The sequence below is a fragment of the Vigna unguiculata genome, chromosome 10, assembly GCF_004118075.2.
Source record: "Vigna unguiculata cultivar IT97K-499-35 chromosome 10, ASM411807v1, whole genome shotgun sequence".
Taxonomy (NCBI): domain Eukaryota; kingdom Viridiplantae; phylum Streptophyta; class Magnoliopsida; order Fabales; family Fabaceae; genus Vigna; species Vigna unguiculata.
Window position 1 is genome coordinate 5328420 of NC_040288.1, and position 19206 is coordinate 5347625.

The 19206-nt window shown below is 41.6% G+C and overlaps 1 protein-coding gene across 2 annotated transcripts; it reads left to right on the forward strand.

Moving 5' to 3' along the window:
- The first annotated feature begins 14472 nt into the window (after window positions 1–14472).
- Window positions 14473–18433, forward strand: LOC114167153 (protein SUPPRESSOR OF npr1-1, CONSTITUTIVE 1-like). 2 transcript variants are annotated; one of them, XM_028052135.1, is made up of 5 exons: window positions 14473–15052; window positions 15144–16227; window positions 16327–16551; window positions 16670–17398; window positions 17896–18433. In XM_028052135.1, the coding sequence occupies exons 1-5, from the start codon at window positions 14568–14570 to the stop codon at window positions 18358–18360; spliced, it is 2988 nt and encodes a 995-aa protein (XP_027907936.1). In that variant the 5' UTR covers window positions 14473–14567; the 3' UTR covers window positions 18361–18433. The 2 variants fall into 2 exon arrangements, with proteins under 2 accessions (XP_027907936.1, XP_027907935.1); XM_028052134.1 differs by having other exon boundaries at window positions 15144–16551.
- Window positions 18434–19206: the final 773 nt, after the last annotated feature.

A 19206-nucleotide genomic window follows, 5' to 3' on the forward strand; every position in this document is an offset into this window, starting at 1 on the left:
TCTCGCTTAAGCTAGAAATTCTCGCTTAAGCTAGACTGATCTCGCTTAAGCTAGACTGGTCTCGCTTAAGCTAGAAATTCTTGCTTAAGCTAGACTGATCTCGCTTAAGCTAAAATCTCTCGCTTAAGCTAAACTAACAGCTTTTCACTAGTTTCAACATGTAAGAAAACAAAATACCAAACAATAAAAACTAAAGAAAACACAAACACGTTGCAAAAAACGTTGGCATCATATTTTCATACTTTAAAAGGGTAAACAAATCAATCATGGGAGCATACAAGTATTTAAACAACTTTGTTATCAATCTCGTTTAAGCTAAGGAGATCTCGCTCAAGCGACAGGGGTCTTTCGCTCAAGCGAAAAGCTTTCGCTTAAGCGAGTCTGAAAATAGAGAGCACTTCGAGTTCTCGCTCAAGCTAGCCCATCTGACTCAAGCGAGAGGCCTTCGCTCAGACGAGCACTCGAAACCAGAGGGGGGCGAGTTTCTGCCATTCTCGCTTAGGCGAGCGTGTCTCGTTTGGGCGAAAAACAACTCACTTAGGCGAGCATAGCAGATCTCTCCTGCTCTCACGCATGCCAAGCCAAAAATCCATCCATAAACAATCACTAGTGCAGATTTGATAATTTACCTCGCCTTATAGGCTTCGGTTATGGCGGAATCGAAGCCTATAAGTAGGCGGTGGTAATTTTGCAATTTCAGCAACCTATATTGGTTCGGTTCTACAAACAACCGGTGCCGTAAGCAGCTTTAGGCCTCGATTCCTTAAGAACCAAAGCCTATTAGGCAGCCCAGAAATGAAAATTTTAAAAGTGGCACCAGCGAGAACACATTTGGCCTCGGTTGCTTTTCGATCGAGGCAATATTGGGCAGTTTTAGGCCTCAATTGAAATAGAATTGAAGCCTATAACCCTGCCCAGAAACCCTAATTTATAAATTTTATCAGCGCCGCCCCCTTTGGCTTCGGGTCCCCTTCGACCAAGGCCATTGATCCTGTTAAAATCCCCAAATCGCGAACCTCGATCACTATTCATCTTCTTCCCCAATTCTCTTTGCGCGAACCCCAAGTGTGATGGATTGCCTGTTGCTGTTGCGTTTGGGTGGTGGTGTGGAAGCTATGTTCGCTGCTGCTACTGTTGTCAATGGCTGAATGATGGAGTTCTCGTCACTACTTGGTGGACTGTGCAAAGGATTCGCGATGGGTGTTGCCGACGAGATGAAGAACGAAACTGCAGTGGCTGAACTCACGTCTCTGGTGTTTGCTCGCGTGATTGTTGTTGGCGCTGTTCTGGTTCGCTGCTGCAATGGAGGATACGTCTCCGCTGCTGCCATGGTGGTCATGAATCTGGTTCGATGTGCAAAGGTGGAGCTCGCGCCGGCGTTGCAGTGGAAATGATGGTGGTGATGCTGCGTGTTCAATGGTTATGGTGGCAGCGTGAAGATGAACTCTCGATGGTGATGGCAGCGTCGAGATGATGCGCGGCTGCGTGGCTGAAAGGTTGGATGCAGTGCAGATCTGTGTCACAGTGATGTTGGTGTTGCGTTCGCGTTTCCGCAGTTGTTTCACTACTGCAACTGTTCCGGTGTGATGGTTCATTCTCGCTGCTTCCATGGTGGAGCGTTAATGGTGTTTTGTGTAACATCCCAAGGGAATATTACTTAAAAATAAATAATAAAATAAATGAATTCATTAAATGACCATCTCGATAAAAATCCCAACGCGGGAAAACTTTTAATTTGACAAGATAGCGCTCCAAAATTTATAACTGAATCCAAAAACTGATTACAAGTTCCAAAATTGTATTTAAAAACATAAATTACATTTCATCATAAACCCTAGTACTACTCCCAGGCTAGCCCCTCACTCCGCCATCTGAGCATCCTCAGCACCACCTGTATCAACATCTGCTCCCGTGTAACGAATTACACGATCATCGCCACATACAAACAAGCAAGGGTGAGCTGAGAAAATAAAATAATAAGCATATAACACAAAATAGTTCATTCACCCATCTTGCACATTATCTATGAATCTTGGCCAAGACCCTAACCCCAAGACTTAACAGTCTTCAAATCATACATTTTGTTAGCCTTGGACTCGGGAATCTGATGCTCACACGAACCTGCCCGCTCGTGGTCCTGCCTCTACGAACCTCCCCGCTCGTAGTCCTGCTCTACGGACCTGCCCGCCCGTAGTCCAACACATGTGATCCACAAGCCCCCGTACCTCCCCGCACGTGGCATCTCTCAACGTGAGCACGGAACATACGAACCTCCCCGCTCGTATCCCCACGTGAGAGTAACTTGATATGAACCTCCCCGCTCATATCATCACATGTCACACCATCCATGAACCTACCCGCTCATGGCACAGCATCTCCCGATCCAAGCAAAGCATCATTGTCAATTAAAATATCACACACAACTCATAACCTGCCACGCAGGCGCCTGGCGCACCAACCAGAACTGCCTGGCGAAACAGGTCCAGACCGCCTGGCGGTTCACGTCCCACCGCCAGGCGCCAGCGCCCTTCCAGCGCCACTGGATTCCACACACCGCCTGGCGGAGCACTTCCTTGCCGCCAGGCGCTCCACGATACAGGGACCTCTGTAGTGGTTTCTATCGCCTGGCGCACACACCCGTGCCGCTAGGCGCTGTACCAGTGTCTACACACTGGCTGATGTTCTTACATAGGTCAGTTTGCACGAATTTACACCACTAATAACACAAAGTTAAGCTTGTTCCCTTACTATTCAATTTTAAATGAAGAATTAGTGGCACCCCACTCTTGATCCATTACTATTGTCCACATCCTAATACACTCTAATCATGGCTTGACATTCAAACACTTTGATATCACCTGCTCTTAGGTCTGTTTAGTTAATGCTCTTTTCACTTAATCTGGCACTCTCATTCTGGGATTCTTTAGCATCAAACTGTTATTACCATTTCATCACAATACTATTTTCAATTCAATCATGGTAGTTCAACTTACTCATCTACTTGTACCTCTCAATTCCCAATCCATCTTTCCCAACAACCTAATATAGTGAAAGACGCCTAATCCAGTCCTCGCTGAGTCTGCTCCACACCCACCTCAAAGGCACTCCCACTCTGAATGTCATTGAGTCACAATCATTTCGGCCCCCATAGTTGGTCAATCCATATATTCTTACCTCAACCAATTATTCCAGATCCAACAATTCCAACTTCCTATTTTAATTACTGTTTCATGTCTATTTCATTCACAATCCAATAACAGCTACGTTCCTACCTCAGACCACCCTACCAACTCCCTATCATCCTTGTAACGCCGCTACCGCCTGGCGGTCAGTAAGAAACCGCCGGGCGGCGCATCAGATTAAGGTTACAGCCCCAATTCACTTTCCTACTCGCGAACCCTTTCTCCCCACTCACAGATTCAGTCATCTTATTCAATATGGCTTCGCACTAATGCATTCCCAGACTGTCCAACCCCAATACTCACGCACCCATCAAATGGTGAAATTACACATTTTATTAATAATTCTCCATGTCTGACTCACTCTATATAATCATCAACACTCAATACCAAGCATATCATTCAAAAGAAAACAACCACCCATCGCAAAATCTACAATAAAACGTCAGAAACAACATCATACCGCATGCACCGCCTGGCGGGTCGAACTGACCGCCAGGCAACTCAAACAACAACACCCAGAATTGGGTTAACTCTGATGCACCGCCTGGCGGCACATACATGCCCGCCAGGCGGTTTCTGGGCAGATTTCCCAGAATTCGCAAACAGCAGCATAATTCATCACGAAAACTCATCCAATTCAATCGTTTTCAGCACAGTACATCATTTATGAATTAAAAACATCAAAAGCAACTCCCCTTACCTGAATTCTTGCCCAAATTCGAATAGTGCGCTTATCCCTTCACAAAACCCCTCTAGCTTTGCTTCCCTCTTCCTCTTTTGCGTTTTTCAGCCCCTAATACCTTACTGTATCAGTCCCAAATTCTCAGAAAAGTCTCGGTTTATGTGTACCACGAACCCTAAGTGTTATTTCCCTCTCTTTTAACCCTTGCTCTCACTATCTCACTCACTTATTACCCAAATTAAAGGTACTAAGTGCTAAAAACGAAAATGCTTTAAGTGTCCTAGCTAATGACCACTCATGAATTATTATGGAATGATTTCCTACCCATTGGGCTGCCTTCATCTGCAGCTAGGTTTTTCTACGTCCCTTCAATACCATGCAAACCCAAAATTGCCAAAAAAAGAAAATTAGTTTTGTTCTTAGCAAGGATTGAACCCACAACCCCTCAATCACCATTCAAATGTATAACCACTTCATCCAACACATATTTCATGCTAAATCCTACAATTTTAGGAGTTTATCATGATCCATACAATTCAATATATAATCGCACAAAAACATATAATTTAAATAACATTCAAGTGACACACATAGGACTCGAACCCAAGTCCTCACACATAATAAAGTGCTCTCAACCACTTGAGCTAGCACCTTTCCATGTCATAGCTCCTCACATTTATTGCTTTAAATATTCTCATTATCCGTCTTAATTAAATAATTAATTAAATAACTATTTAATTTTCCCGGATCTTACATTACACCCCCCTTTTTAAGATTTTCGTCCTCGAAAATAAGACTTACCAGGAAATAGGTGCGGATAGGATTGCTTCATGCGATCCTCCATCTCCCAAGTCATCTCCTGGGTAGCCTCATCCCACAACACTTTCACAGTCTTAATTTCCTTCCCCCTCAGCTGCTTCACCTGTGAATCTAGAATTCGCACTGGTCCAGTGCTCACCGTCAAATCCTCCCGAATCTGTATGTCATCCGACTCTAGTATGTGTGACGGATCTGCAACATATTTCCTCAACTGAGAAACGTGAAACACATTATGCAGATTCGTCAGGTGTGGTGGTAGGGCTATCTCATAAGCTGCAACCCCAATTCTCCTCAAAATCTGATAAGGCCCAACAAACCTCGGTGTTAACTTCCTCGATTTGATGGCCCTCCCAATACCAGCCGTCGGTGTCACCCTGAGGAACACATGATCTCCAGCCTCAAACTCGAGAGGTCGTCTCCTCTTATCCGCATAGGACTTTTGTCTGCTCTGTGTAGCCCTCATTCTCTCCTGGATGACCCTAACCTTCTCAGAGGTTTGCTGTAAAAACTCAGGACCCAACACCACTGATTCTCCATCCTGGTTCCAACACAGTGGCGTCCTACACCGCCGTCCATACAATGCCTCATACGGAGCCATACCGATGCTGGTGTGATAGCTGTTGTTGTATGTGAACTCCACTAAGGGAAGCATCTCACTCCAACTACCCATGTGGTCTAATACACAAGCCCTCAATAGATCCTCCAAAGACTGAATGGTACGCTCCGACTGACCATCAGTTTGAGGATGGTAGGCAGAACTCATCCTCAACTGAGTCCCCAATGCTGCCTGTAATGACTGCCAGAAACGAGATGTGAATCTCGGGTCTCTGTCTGACACTATGCTGGCCGGCACACCATGCAACCTGACCACTTCTCTCACATACAACTCCGCCAATTTGTCCATTGACCACTTCTGATTAATAGCAAGAAAGTGGGCACACTTTGTCAATCTGTCTACAATTACCCAGATAGAGTCGTGCCCCTTCACAGACTTCGGCAAGTGAGTGACGAAGTCCATGGCAATACTATCCCATTTCCACTGAGGAATGTCCAATGACTCAAGTGTACCCCCTGGTCGCTGGTGCTCAATCTTGGCCTTCTGACATACCAAGCATGATGCCACAAAGTCTGCAATGTCAGTCTTCATCCCATTCCACCAAAAAGACTGTTTCAAGTCATGATACATCTTAGTCATACCTGGATGTATGCTAAGACGGCTTTTATGGCCTTCCTCTAGAATCTGTTTCCTCAACCTCCAATCCCCAGGCACACAGACTCGATCTCTAAACCTCAGAATACCATCAGTCCCAATCCGGTAGTCTTTCCCCTTCTCAGTCCCTATCCAACTCACAAATTGCTGTAACTCAGCATCATCCTTCTGTCCATTCCTGATAGCTCCCAGTACATCACTAGTCAAGGTAAGCACTCCACATTGGATGCAATCTTCACTCAGCTGCATACCCAGATTCATATCCCGGAGCATCTCAATTAATTCCAATTCCTTCACCATCATAGCTGAGATGTGCATCCGTTTCCGACTCAAGGCATCCGCAACCACATTAGCCTTACCAGGGTGGTAAAGCAACTCGAAATCGTAATCCTTGAGATACTCCATCCAGCGCCGCTGTCTCATATTTAGCTCCTTCTGATCAAATAAGTATTTCAGGCTTTTATGATCACTGAATACCTGAAATTGGGAGCCATATAAATAGTGTCTCCACGTCTTAAGTGCGAACACTACAGCAGCCAACTCTAGATCGTGGGTAGGGTAATTTTTCTCGTGCACCTTCAACTGTCTAGAGGCATAAGCCACCGGCCTCTTCTCCTGCATTAGTACACAACACAGACCCTGATAGGATGCATCGCAGTATACCTCAAACACCTTGCTGGTATCTGGAATAATCAGAATCGGAGCGGTAGTCAACCTCCTTTTCATCTCTTCAAAGCACTCGTCACACTTATCAGTCCACGAGAAGGGTTGATCCTTCCTAGTGAGTTGAGTTAATGGACTCACCATCTTGGAAAACCCTTCCACGAACCTCCTGTAATACCCAGCCAATCCCAAGAAGCTTCTGACTTCTGTTACAGTTTGAGGTCTCTCCCACTTCAACACTGTCTCAATTTTACTCGGGTCCACTGATATACCACGTGAAGAGATTACGTGCCCCAGAAATTGCACCTCGTCCAACCAAAATTCACACTTGGACAATTTACCGTACAGCTGATGCTCCCTCAATACCTCCAGCACAGTTCTCAGATGATCAGCATGCTCTTCTTTAGTCCGGGAGTAGATGAGTATGTCATCTATAAACACCACCACGAATTTGTCCAGATACGGTCTAAAGATACGGTTCATGTAATCCATGAAGACAGCTGGGGCGTTCGTCACTCCAAAGGGCATCACGACATACTCGTAATGTCCATATCTCGATCTAAATGCTGTCTTCTGAATGTCTTCTGGCTTGACTAAGATCTGATGATAGCCAGACCTCAAGTCAATCTTGGAGAATACTCCTGCCCCTCTGAGCTGATCAAGCAAATCGTCGATTCTAGGCAGTGGGTATTTGTTCTTTATCGTCAACTTATTCAACTGACGATAATCGACGCACAGCCGAGAACTACCGTCTTTCTTCTTCACTAATAACACTGGGGCTCCCCACGGTGATGCGCTGGGTCGGATGAATTTCTTCTCTAGCAGATCTTCTATCTGACTCTTCAACTCTGCTAATTCAGCTGGTGCCATTCTGTATGGCGCTGCCGACACTGGACCCGCTCCAGGGATTAGATCAATTGAGAAATCTATATCCCGGCTGGGTGGTAACTCGGGTATCTCGTCTGGGAATACGTCGGCATATTCATCCACCACCGGTATCTTACTGATCTGCTCTTCTGTACTCATCTTCTTCTCTTGGGCCACTATCACAAAACAAGTCGACCCATTTTCCATCTCTTTCACTACCTCTCCAGATGTCACCAACTCTATCCCCTCTGTTTCTGGGAACACAATTCTGCGCCGTCCACAATCAAGTACCACGTGGTTGATAGACAGCCAGTCCATCCCCAGTATGACCTCCAATCCCTCCAAGGGCAAACAGACTAGATTCACCTTGAAACGTCTGCCCTCCACTTCCATCAAGCATCCAATACAGGCTATATTTGTTGAAACCTGTCCAGATGCGGGTGTCGAGACTATCAACTCGCATCCGAGGTCACGAGTGGACAACCCCAATCTCTTCACACAGTCATGGGATATGAAGGAGTGCGAAGCTCCTGAGTCAAACAACACTAGCACACTGTTACCATAAAGCAAGCAATGGTCTAGAATCAGGTTACCTGACCGGGTGGCCTCTGTGCTGGTCATGGCAAAAACCCGGCCTGCGGCCCTCGACCTGTCTGAAGAGGATGGCTGAGGTCGTGATGCTGGTGCAGTCTTCCTATTAGGACACCTATCAGCAAAGTGTCCTGGCTGGTCACAGGCATAGCACTTACGAGTGCTCATGCCACTACCTCCGATGCGGGCGGGTCTAGTACAATTCCTCTGCAGATGTTCACCCCCGCAGTTATAGCATCTGGGTTTCCATGAAGACGCAGTGGGTCTACTGTAGGGCTTCTTCTGGAATCTGCCCTCAGTACTACTCCTCTGTGTACGGTTCACCTGACTGGGTCCTTTCTCCAGCTGCTCCACACTCTTGGCCTGCTCCACCAAGATAGGGAACTCTCGCACCCTCAGTGGCACGATGAAACGCCTCAGTTCATGCCTGAGACCGCCCTCAAATTTTCTACAGCGCCATTCCTCTGTCACTGTCTGGGAGTAGAATCTTGAGAGGTACTCAAACCTCTCCACATAGTCCTGCACGGACAAGTTCCCCTGCTGCAGGGTGAGAAACTCTGCCTCACGCTCATGTTTAGCGCTGTCCGGAAAGTATTTTTCCAGGAACCTCGTCCTGAAGCTAGTCCAAGTCACTTCTTCAGCTCGGTTTGTCATCTGCTGCTGCATACCTATCCACCAATACTCAGCCTCGGTCACCAGTAGGAAGGTGGCAAAATTCAACTTCTGTGCTTCAGTGCACTCTATTACCCTGAATATCTTCTCACATTCTCGGAGCCACGCATCCGCCTCATCCGGGGTGGCTTTCCCAGTGAATTTAGCCGGTTTGTGACGCATGAAGTCCTCCATGGTCACTGGTCTGACTGGTGGGATCATAGCCCGCGGGGGCGCTGCCACGGGCTGCATAGCATCCACCATCCTGTGGATTGCGTTAGCAATCTCGTCAGCTCCGACAGTGTTTCTACGCCTCCTGTTTGCCATTGCCTGTGCACGCCACATATTTCAGCTGTTAAAATCAAACAGCTAAGGATTAAATCATGCTCTATTAATTCTAGCAACTAACACACATCAATCAATTTCACACAACAAACGTAAGCTCACTCCCCAGTTTGCCCCAAAAGCATCAAAACGTTTGCTCTGATACCAAATGTAACATCCCAAGGGAATATTACTTAAAAATAAATAATAAAATAAATGAATTCATTAAATGACCATCTCGATAAAAATCCCAACGCGGGAAAACTTTTAATTTGACAAGATAGCGCTCCAAAATTTATAACTGAATCCAAAAACTGATTACAAGTTCCAAAATTGTATTTAAAAACATAAATTACATTTCATCATAAACCCTAGTACTACTCCCAGGCTAGCCCCTCACTCCGCCATCTGAGCATCCTCAGCACCACCTGTATCAACATCTGCTCCCGTGTAACGAATTACACGATCATCGCCACATACAAACAAGCAAGGGTGAGCTGAGAAAATAAAATAATAAGCATATAACACAAAATAGTTCATTCACCCATCTTGCACATTATCTATGAATCTTGGCCAAGACCCTAACCCCAAGACTTAACAGTCTTCAAATCATACATTTTGTTAGCCTTGGACTCGGGAATCTGATGCTCACACGAACCTACCCGCTCGTGGTCCTGCCTCTACGAACCTCCCCGCTCGTAGTCCTGCTCTACGGACCTGCCCGCCCGTAGTCCAACACATGTGATCCACAAGCCCCCGTACCTCCCCGCACGTGGCATCTCTCAACGTGAGCACGGAACATACGAACCTCCCCGCTCGTATCCCCACGTGAGAGTAACTTGATATGAACCTCCCCGCTCATATCATCACATGTCACACCATCCATGAACCTACCCGCTCATGGCACAGCATCTCCCGATCCAAGCAAAGCATCATTGTCAATTAAAATATCACACACAACTCATAACCTGCCACGCAGGCGCCTGGCGCACCAACCAGAACTGCCTGGCGAAACAGGTCCAGACCGCCTGGCGGTTCACGTCCCACCGCCAGGCGCCAGCGCCCTTCCAGCGCCACTGGATTCCACACACCGCCTGGCGGAGCACTTCCTTGCCGCCAGGCGCTCCACGATACAGGGACCTCTGTAGTGGTTTCTATCGCCTGGCGCACACACCCGTGCCGCTAGGCGCTGTACCAGTGTCTACACACTGGCTGATGTTCTTACATAGGTCAGTTTGCACGAATTTACACCACTAATAACACAAAGTTAAGCTTGTTCCCTTACTATTCAATTTTAAATGAAGAATTAGTGGCACCCCACTCTTGATCCATTACTATTGTCCACATCCTAATACACTCTAATCATGGCTTGACATTCAAACACTTTGATATCACCTGATCTTAGGTCTGTTTAGTTAATGCTCTTTTCACTTAATCTGGCACTCTCATTCTGGGATTCTTTAGCATCAAACTGTTATTACCATTTCATCACAATACTATTTTCAATTCAATCATGGTAGTTCAACTTACTCATCTACTTGTACCTCTCAATTCCCAATCCATCTTTCCCAACAACCTAATATAGTGAAAGACGCCTAATCCAGTCCTCGCTGAGTCTGCTCCACACCCACCTCAAAGGCACTCCCACTCTGAATGTCATTGAGTCACAATCATTTCGGCCCCCATAGTTGGTCAATCCATATATTCTTACCTCAACCAATTATTCCAGATCCAACAATTCCAACTTCCTATTTTAATTACTGTTTCATGTCTATTTCATTCACAATCCAATAACAGCTACGTTCCTACCTCAGACCACCCTACCAACTCCCTATCATCCTTGTAACGCCGCTACCGCCTGGCGGTCAGTAAGAAACCGCCGGGCGGCGCATCAGATTAAGGTTACAGCCCCAATTCACTTTCCTACTCGCGAACCCTTTCTCCCCACTCACAGATTCAGTCATCTTATTCAATATGGCTTCGCACTAATGCATTCCCAGACTGTCCAACCCCAATACTCACGCACCCATCAAATGGTGAAATTACACATTTTATTAATAATTCTCCATGTCTGACTCACTCTATATAATCATCAACACTCAATACCAAGCATATCATTCAAAAGAAAACAACCACCCATCGCAAAATCTACAATAAAACGTCAGAAACAACATCATACCGCATGCACCGCCTGGCGGGTCGAACTGACCGCCAGGCAACTCAAACAACAACACCCAGAATTGGGTTAACTCTGATGCACCGCCTGGCGGCACATACATGCCCGCCAGGCGGTTTCTGGGCAGATTTCCCAGAATTCGCAAACAGCAGCATAATTCATCACGAAAACTCATCCAATTCAATCGTTTTCAGCACAGTACATCATTTATGAATTAAAAACATCAAAAGCAACTCCCCTTACCTGAATTCTTGCCCAAATTCGAATAGTGCGCTTATCCCTTCACAAAACCCCTCTAGCTTTGCTTCCCTCTTCCTCTTTTGCGTTTTTCAGCCCCCAATACCTTACTGTATCAGTCCCAAATTCTCAGAAAAGTCTCGGTTTATGTGTACCACGAACCCTAAGTGTTATTTCCCTCTCTTTTAACCCTTGCTCTCACTATCTCACTCACTTATTACCCAAATTAAAGGTACTAAGTGCTAAAAACGAAAATGCTTTAAGTGTCCTAGCTAATGACCACTCATGAATTATTATGGAATGATTTCCTACCCATTGGGCTGCCTTCATCTGCAGCTAGGTTTTTCTACGTCCCTTCAATACCATGCAAACCCAAAATTGTCAAAAAAAGAAAATTAGTTTTGTTCTTAGCAAGGATTGAACCCACAACCCCTCAATCACCATTCAAATGTATAACCACTTCATCCAACACATATTTCATGCTAAATCCTACAATTTTAGGAGTTTATCATGATCCATACAATTCAATATATAATCGCACAAAAACATATAATTTAAATAACATTCAAGTGACACACATAGGACTCGAACCCAAGTCCTCACACATAATAAAGTGCTCTCAACCACTTGAGCTAGCACCTTTCCATGTCATAGCTCCTCACATTTATTGCTTTAAATATTCTCATTATCCGTCTTAATTAAATAATTAATTAAATAACTATTTAATTTTCCCGGATCTTACATTTTGAACGCTGCTATTGCTGCAAGTGCGGTGGTGATGGTTCAGCTGCTGTAAATTTGAACTGCGGGCAGCTTGCTCATGGTGGTTCAATGGGGTATGGTGCTGCGGTGGCTGCGCGTTGCAGAGAAGATGGAGAAGCGGTGGCTGCCGACAATGGTGGAACGTGAACTGCCATGGTTGGTGCGCGAGGAAGCTTTGCGGAGGCTGTGATTTTTTTTTATAAAAAAATATTGAATCTATGGCTTCGGTCTCTCTGCAACCGAGGCAGAAAAGAGATCTATGGCTTCGGGTAATGACCGAGGCCAAAAGGGGTGCCTTTTGGCCTCGCTTTAATATGCCTCGGTTCTTAAACCGAGGCAGAATCTCGAAAATAACCGGGGCCAAAAGGGGTACTGCACTAGTGAATACACAAATTATTTTCACACCATCAAAAGCACATCAAATCATCAAGAGTACCCAGCAGAACCAAAACAGGCACATTATTTATAAAAGCATAAAAAAATACTAGCCCTTGACATCTTATGGGCCAGCCTTTAGGCCCAATTGATTAGGGTGTGCCTTTAAAAATAAGAGCAGAAAATAAAGTTCCTTCTCCTTAGTTTCTGCTTGTACATGGGACGATCTATCTCACCACCTTTCCCTTTCTTTTTGTCCTATTTTAGCATAAACAAAACAGTGATGATGCGCACTCCCCATCATAAACAATATTCTATTAGAAACAAATGCAACGTTCATGCTTTTTAGAGTTTAGCATATACCAGCAACCTAGAATTTAAAGTGAATAGAAGTAATTACAATGACCTCTTTTAAAGATTTTCTTTCAAAGATATATCAGTAATGTCAAAAGAGAATGCCTTTAACACTTAGAGGGATATGTCCATAATGTAAAAAGAGAGGCAGTGTATTAAAATGGCTAAAGTAAAATGGGTTATGTGATGGTCTTAACGCGCTTCCATGACTGTAAAGAAGTATTAATCTTCCGCTTGATTTGATTGAATGTGTCCTTAACTTAAAGATCATCAATCTCACTGTACATGTCTCATTGATGATTTCTCTTCTAACACTTGTTTCATGAATGCTTTATTCCCAGTGATCTTAGAAATATAACCTGAAAGAGATGAAAATTTAAATGCATATTAAACCACTAACGACATGATGGTGATATGTACACAATAAAACTATTAACCAGTTTTGTTTAGACTAATTACCGTCGGTATATTTTAATTATTTATAACATTATTGTTGATTACAGATGCTCATTTTGTAGTTTTTTAACGACAAAAATAATGATTGCACAGATTGGAATTCGAATAACAAAATTGGATAAATGAGTAAGCTTTTTATCTCATGATACAGGTATTGGGAAGCACTGAGTCATGTGATGTTTATCTTCCAGGTGACAATTATCCTTATTGGTTGGCCCATATAGGTGAGGGACATTCTGTTTCTTTCACTGTGTCTCAAGATCGAGACATGAAGGGAATGGCTTTCTGTGTTTTTTATTTATCAACTCCTGGAACGTGACGACTGAATGTTTCACAAGTGTCTTAATTGTTAATTGCACAAAATGCATATAAGATTTTGGGGTTAAAGTGGTGTCTAAGGTCTCATATGTGTAAGACTAAAGTCATATAATCATATAGAGGTCTTACATGTGTAAGACTAATATCATATAACCATATAGAGGTCTTATATGTGTAAGACTAATGTCATATAACAATATAGAACCACGATATATCAGAGTAATTTCCTTTAATGATGAAGATTGAGATCGCATAATAATGTCAAATTTAGAATCTGAAGACAAGGTGGAGACTTTTGTCTCAGTACTTTACGGTATTTAATGTAAAGTTTACACATATGCATAATATGTTTAGCCGCCTGGAGTTTGGCATATAAAAAAGGTGGAACCTTATTCAATTATAAATTAATAAAATTAAAATTTGTATGTGATTGTTTTTTTTCCCAAAATGAATAAATATTAATACTTATTCAACTAAACTAATTATTTACTCTAATTATTTATTGAAAATAAAATGAGTTGTCTTGATGTTTTCCAAAACCGCATTTTTACTTTCTACTTTTCTTTTTTAATTATAAAAATAAGAGATATATGCGTATCGTGCACTGTGAAAGAGCACTGTGAAAGATGATGATGTTATTAAAAGCTATATTTGCATACTATAATAAGAGACTCGATGTTTTTAAAAGAAAAGTAAAGTTAATATATTTTAAAGAGAATAGTGTAATATATTGTTTGTTGGTTCAAAGTAAAAAATGTTCTGAGATGGTCTTAACGCGTTTCCACCACGATGATTAAAAAAGTATTTCGAATCGCATTTGTGTCTGTACAGATAATCTCTTTGAGAGTGTTTCATTATTGCTTTCTCTTCTAACACTTCATTATCTCATTATTTCCTTCCATGGAATTCGCGTCTTCATCGTCCAAACTACCACGGAATTATGATGTGCTCATCAGCTTCAATGGAGAAGACATCCGCAGGAAATTTGTTTCTCATCTCGATTCTGCCCTCTCCTCCGTTGGACTCACCACTTTCCTTCACTATCAGAATGCAGTGGAGTCGATGCACGTCCAACAACCTATTCTAAATCTGTGTCGTGTAGTAATAGTTGTTTTCACCAAAACCTATTCTCAATCTGCTTGGTGTCTTCATCAACTTCAACAAATCATTGCTTGGCACGAAAGTTATTGCCGACATGTTCTGCCCGTATATTACGAAATTCAACCCTCTGATGTGCGTCTTCAGAAGGGTGATTTTGGAAAAGCCTTCAAAGAAACTGCACAACAAACATTTTCAGCACAACAACTGGAGGATGGCATGTCCAGGTGGAGCCACGCACTCACAAAAGTAGCAAGTCTCTTTGGATGGGATGAGAGCAATCACAGGTAAACCACTCACTCACTCAACCATATTTCGGGCTTGTGATTTAACTTTGTTAATACATGATTTCTTCTCTAAATGCTACTTCATTTGAAGGAGTGATGCTGAACTAGTGGGCAAAATTGTTAAGAGCGTTCTTAATTTATCAGCTTTGACTGCTACCAAATTCCCAGTTGGATTACAAGACCAAGTGGAAGATCTAATTCGAACTATAAGAAATAAGTCCACGGATGTTTGTACAATAGGGATATGTGGAATGGGAGGATCAGGTAAAACCACCCTTGCCAAAGCCATCTACTATCAAATACATGGTACATTCATGGAGAAAAGTTTCATTGAAGATATTGCACAAGTTAGCGAACCGAGAGAGCGTATTCATTTACAGCAACAACTTCTTTCGGATGTCCTAAAAACAAAGGTGGAGATACATAGCGTTGAGATGGGAAGAAGTATGATTCGAGACAGACTTTTTCGGAAAAGGGTGCTCATTGTACTTGACGATATAGATGACTATTTTCCATTATTAGATCTAAGGAAAAGTCGTTCATGGTTAAGTGAAGGAACTGTCATAATCATGACAGCAAGAGACGAAGACCTACTGAGGAAACATCAAGTTGATTCTGTTTTTCGGATAAATCTAATGAATGAAAAGGAGTCCCTTGAGCTTCTTAGTTGGCACGCATTTAGAGAACCAAAACCGAAAAAAGAATACGATTACCTTGCAAGAAGAGTAATTTCTTGTTGTGGAGGACTACCTCTAGCTCTTGAACTCATTGGAAGTAGTTTATTTGAAAGGAGGGAAAAGGAATGGCATAGTGTATTGGTTGGATTAGAGGGTATTCACATGGATGATGTTGAACAGAAATTGAAAATAAGCTTCGATTTATGCAATCAAATGGAAAAGGCTTTATTCCTTATTGTTTGTCGTTATTATATTGGTAAGGACAGATCCTATGCTATGAAGATCCTAAATGGCCCTGTAGTAAACGCTGATAGTGGAATAAGAGTTCTCATGGAGCGTAACCTCATTAAAGTTAAAGCGAACAACAAATTTGGAATACATCGTTTGCTACAACAAATGGGAGTAGAAATTTTTCGTGAAAATTTAAAAGAGGAACCGTGGAAGCACGGGCGACTGTGGTTTGATAAAGGTGGAGAATATGCATTGGAAGTGGATACGGTAAGAGCATTCTTTATATGTGGTTTGAAACTTCCTTTGAAAGTATTTGCTTTCTCATGTAGTCAATACATTCGCTTTTCTTTGCTCTTAAATTCACAGGGGAGAAATGCCTCTCAGACATTTCCTCCGATATTGATTCCAAGTAGAGAACCATCAGGTTTCCCAGAAGTTGTTACAGTTTCTAAGTACATTTATACGAAACTGATATGGATCAATTTGCAAGGGTTTTCTTCAGAACACCTACCTAAAGACTTTAATATGCATGGTGCAGTAGCAATTGATTTAAAACACAGTCTTCTTCGATTCTTCTGGAAAGAACCCCAGGTTTTATTACGAGCCATTCTTCATTAAAACACAAAGCTTAATTAATATAGTGACTTGCTACTGTCTCATTTTTTATTTCCGTCACTAATTTTTATAAAAAAAAACTATTTTGGTGTAGGTTTTGAGATCGCTAAAAGTACTTAACCTTAGTCACTCCATGTACTTGACAGAAACACCTGACTTTTCTAGACTACCAAGTCTTGAACAACTCATTCTAAAAGATTGTCCGAGATTACGCAAAGTACACAGATCTATTGGACATCTCTGTTATCTTATACTGCTTAATTTGAAGGACTGTAAATGTCTAAGCAATCTCCCCAGAGAGATATATAAGTTGAAATCTTTAAGAACTCTTATCCTCTCTGGGTGTTCCAAGGTTGGCCGAATGGGAAAAGATATAGTGCGAATGAAATCCTTGATAACTCTAATTGCTGAAAATACAGCAGTCAAACAAGTGCCCTTTTCAATTGTAACTTCAAAAGCCATTGGATATATGTCAATACCAGGATTTAAGAGATTGTCATGTAATCTTTTTCCTTCAATCATTATTCGGTCTTGGATGTCGCCAACAATGAATCCTGTATCCTATATTCATTCATTGTGCATGGATATCAATAATAGCTGGGATGATATTGTGCCATTGCTTGGTAGCGTGGCAAACCTTCGAAGTGTTTTGGTACAATGTGAAACCGAGTTTCAACTATCTAAGCAAGTACAATACATTCTGGCCGAATATTTTTCAAATATTACAGAATCAGGAATTTCAAAGCAGCACTTCAGGTCTTCTTTCATTGGTGTTGGAGCATACTATGAATTCTTCAATGCTGTCAGCGGTAACATATCTGAGGTTCTTCTCTAACTTTTCCTTTCTGTATTACCTTCACCATCATTTTAGCTATTAATTAAGAGAATGTAAAATAATCCTACTAAAGTATCTAATAGAAACTACTGTCCTATACTTTTAGCACTGTGTGCTTCTACAGCTACACAACTTCATACAAAAGTATCTCATTTTAATAATCAAGTAACCAAATGATCATGCTAATACTAAGTACCAGGAAATTGATTTCTTCTTTCTTGCTCGATTAGTTTCATACTTGTTTTATACTCAATGATTGTATAACCGGAAAGAAACGACAACAGAAATGGTTCTAAATCCCTAACGACATGATGGTGATTTTTACACAACAAAACTATTAACCAAATTTATTTAAACTAATTACCATTGGTATGCTTTAATTATGTATTGCATTTTGTAATCTTTAACCACAAATAATGACTGTAGAAGACAATTTGAGAAGGAAAGTTAGATAATGACCAAGTTTTTTATCTCATTGTATACAGGTATTATTGGCAAGTAGTGAATCCTCTGATATCTCTCTTCTAGGTGACACCCATCCTTATTGGTTTGCCTATATGGGTGAGGGAGATTCTGTTTCTTTCACTGTGCCTCCAGATATTGATGTGAAAGGAATGATTTTGTGTGTTGTTTATTTATCAACGCTTGAAATTGAGGCAACTGAATGTCTTAGAAGTGTCTTAATTGTTAATTACACAAATTGCACATTACAGATATACAAACATAGCCCAGTAATTTCCTTTAATGATATAGATTGGCATGATATAATGTCAAATTTGGGACCTGGAGATAAGGTGGAGATTTTTGTTACTTTTGGTCACAGATTGGTGGTGAAGAACACAATACTCTATCTTATATGTGGTGAATCAAATTACTTGAGAAAAGAGCCAGAGTCAAAGATGAATTTTCTCCTTAGATTTATAATGAAAATTGTAATGTGTGACTTCTAGTAAGTGATTTTATCTTCTTTGAGAACTGCAGGATCCCTTTAGTTATGGAATTGATCTGTGTCCTTCATTGAAATTCATTTTTTTGCATCCTTTCCTTGTTTTTCTTTAGAGTATAACTTATAGTTTAGAAATTCATGTTTAGTTTATCCTGTTTGTCACTCCTCACATTGTGTTTCCTCGGCTTCACTTGAGCTGTTAATTGTATTTGTTTTCTTGTTACTTTTTCTCAATTCTTTTCCCTTTAACCATATAAGAATTCCTCTTAAAAAAAAGACATGCATTATGAAATAAAGGCAGACGGTGTTCGATATTCTGTTATGTGTTCTATTTTTGTATCTGCTAGGTAGTCTCTGTTTTCGTTTCAACATTATAAGCACCGTTGGAGGATCTGTTTTCGTTGTTCCTCTGTTTTTATTTGTTTTATGTATAATTAAATATATCAATTTTTTTAATTGTCATTCATTATAGTGTTCAGTTGTAACTTTTTAATTTTTAGTTTTTAACTATTGTTTTTTCAAATATAGTCATGATCTTACAAATTATTTTAATTTTGTTAAAAATGTTTTAAACGTAATTCTTATAAATTAATATTCATTTGATATGACCAAATTAATATAATCTTTTAAAAAATCCACTATTTCTACAAGTAAAACTAATATTTATACTATCGACGGGAACATTTTCATTGATATTTTAGACTTTTTTCCGGCGGTAAAATTCACTCATGCTATGATAACTGAAAAAAAAATGCTTTTTCGAATGTTGTTTGCATAGAAAGTTCATTCACTGTAATTTGTTCTTGTAATCCCTTTTAGAAGTAAGGTATCAAGCTTCTCTTGTAATCCT

What these genes read in the sequence shown, in the direction of transcription:
- LOC114167153 (XM_028052134.1), top strand. Translation starts at nt 14,568, where the DNA reads ATGGAATTCGCGTCTTCATCGTCCAAACTACCACGGAATTATGATGTG. An exon ending in TGGGATGAGAGCAATCACAG is followed by an intron (nt 15,053 to 15,143) that starts GTAAACCACTCA and finishes CTTCATTTGAAG; the next exon opens with GAGTGATGCTGAACTAGTGG. An exon ending in TCTTCTGGAAAGAACCCCAG is followed by an intron (nt 16,552 to 16,669) that starts GTTTTATTACGA and finishes ATTTTGGTGTAG; the next exon opens with GTTTTGAGATCGCTAAAAGT.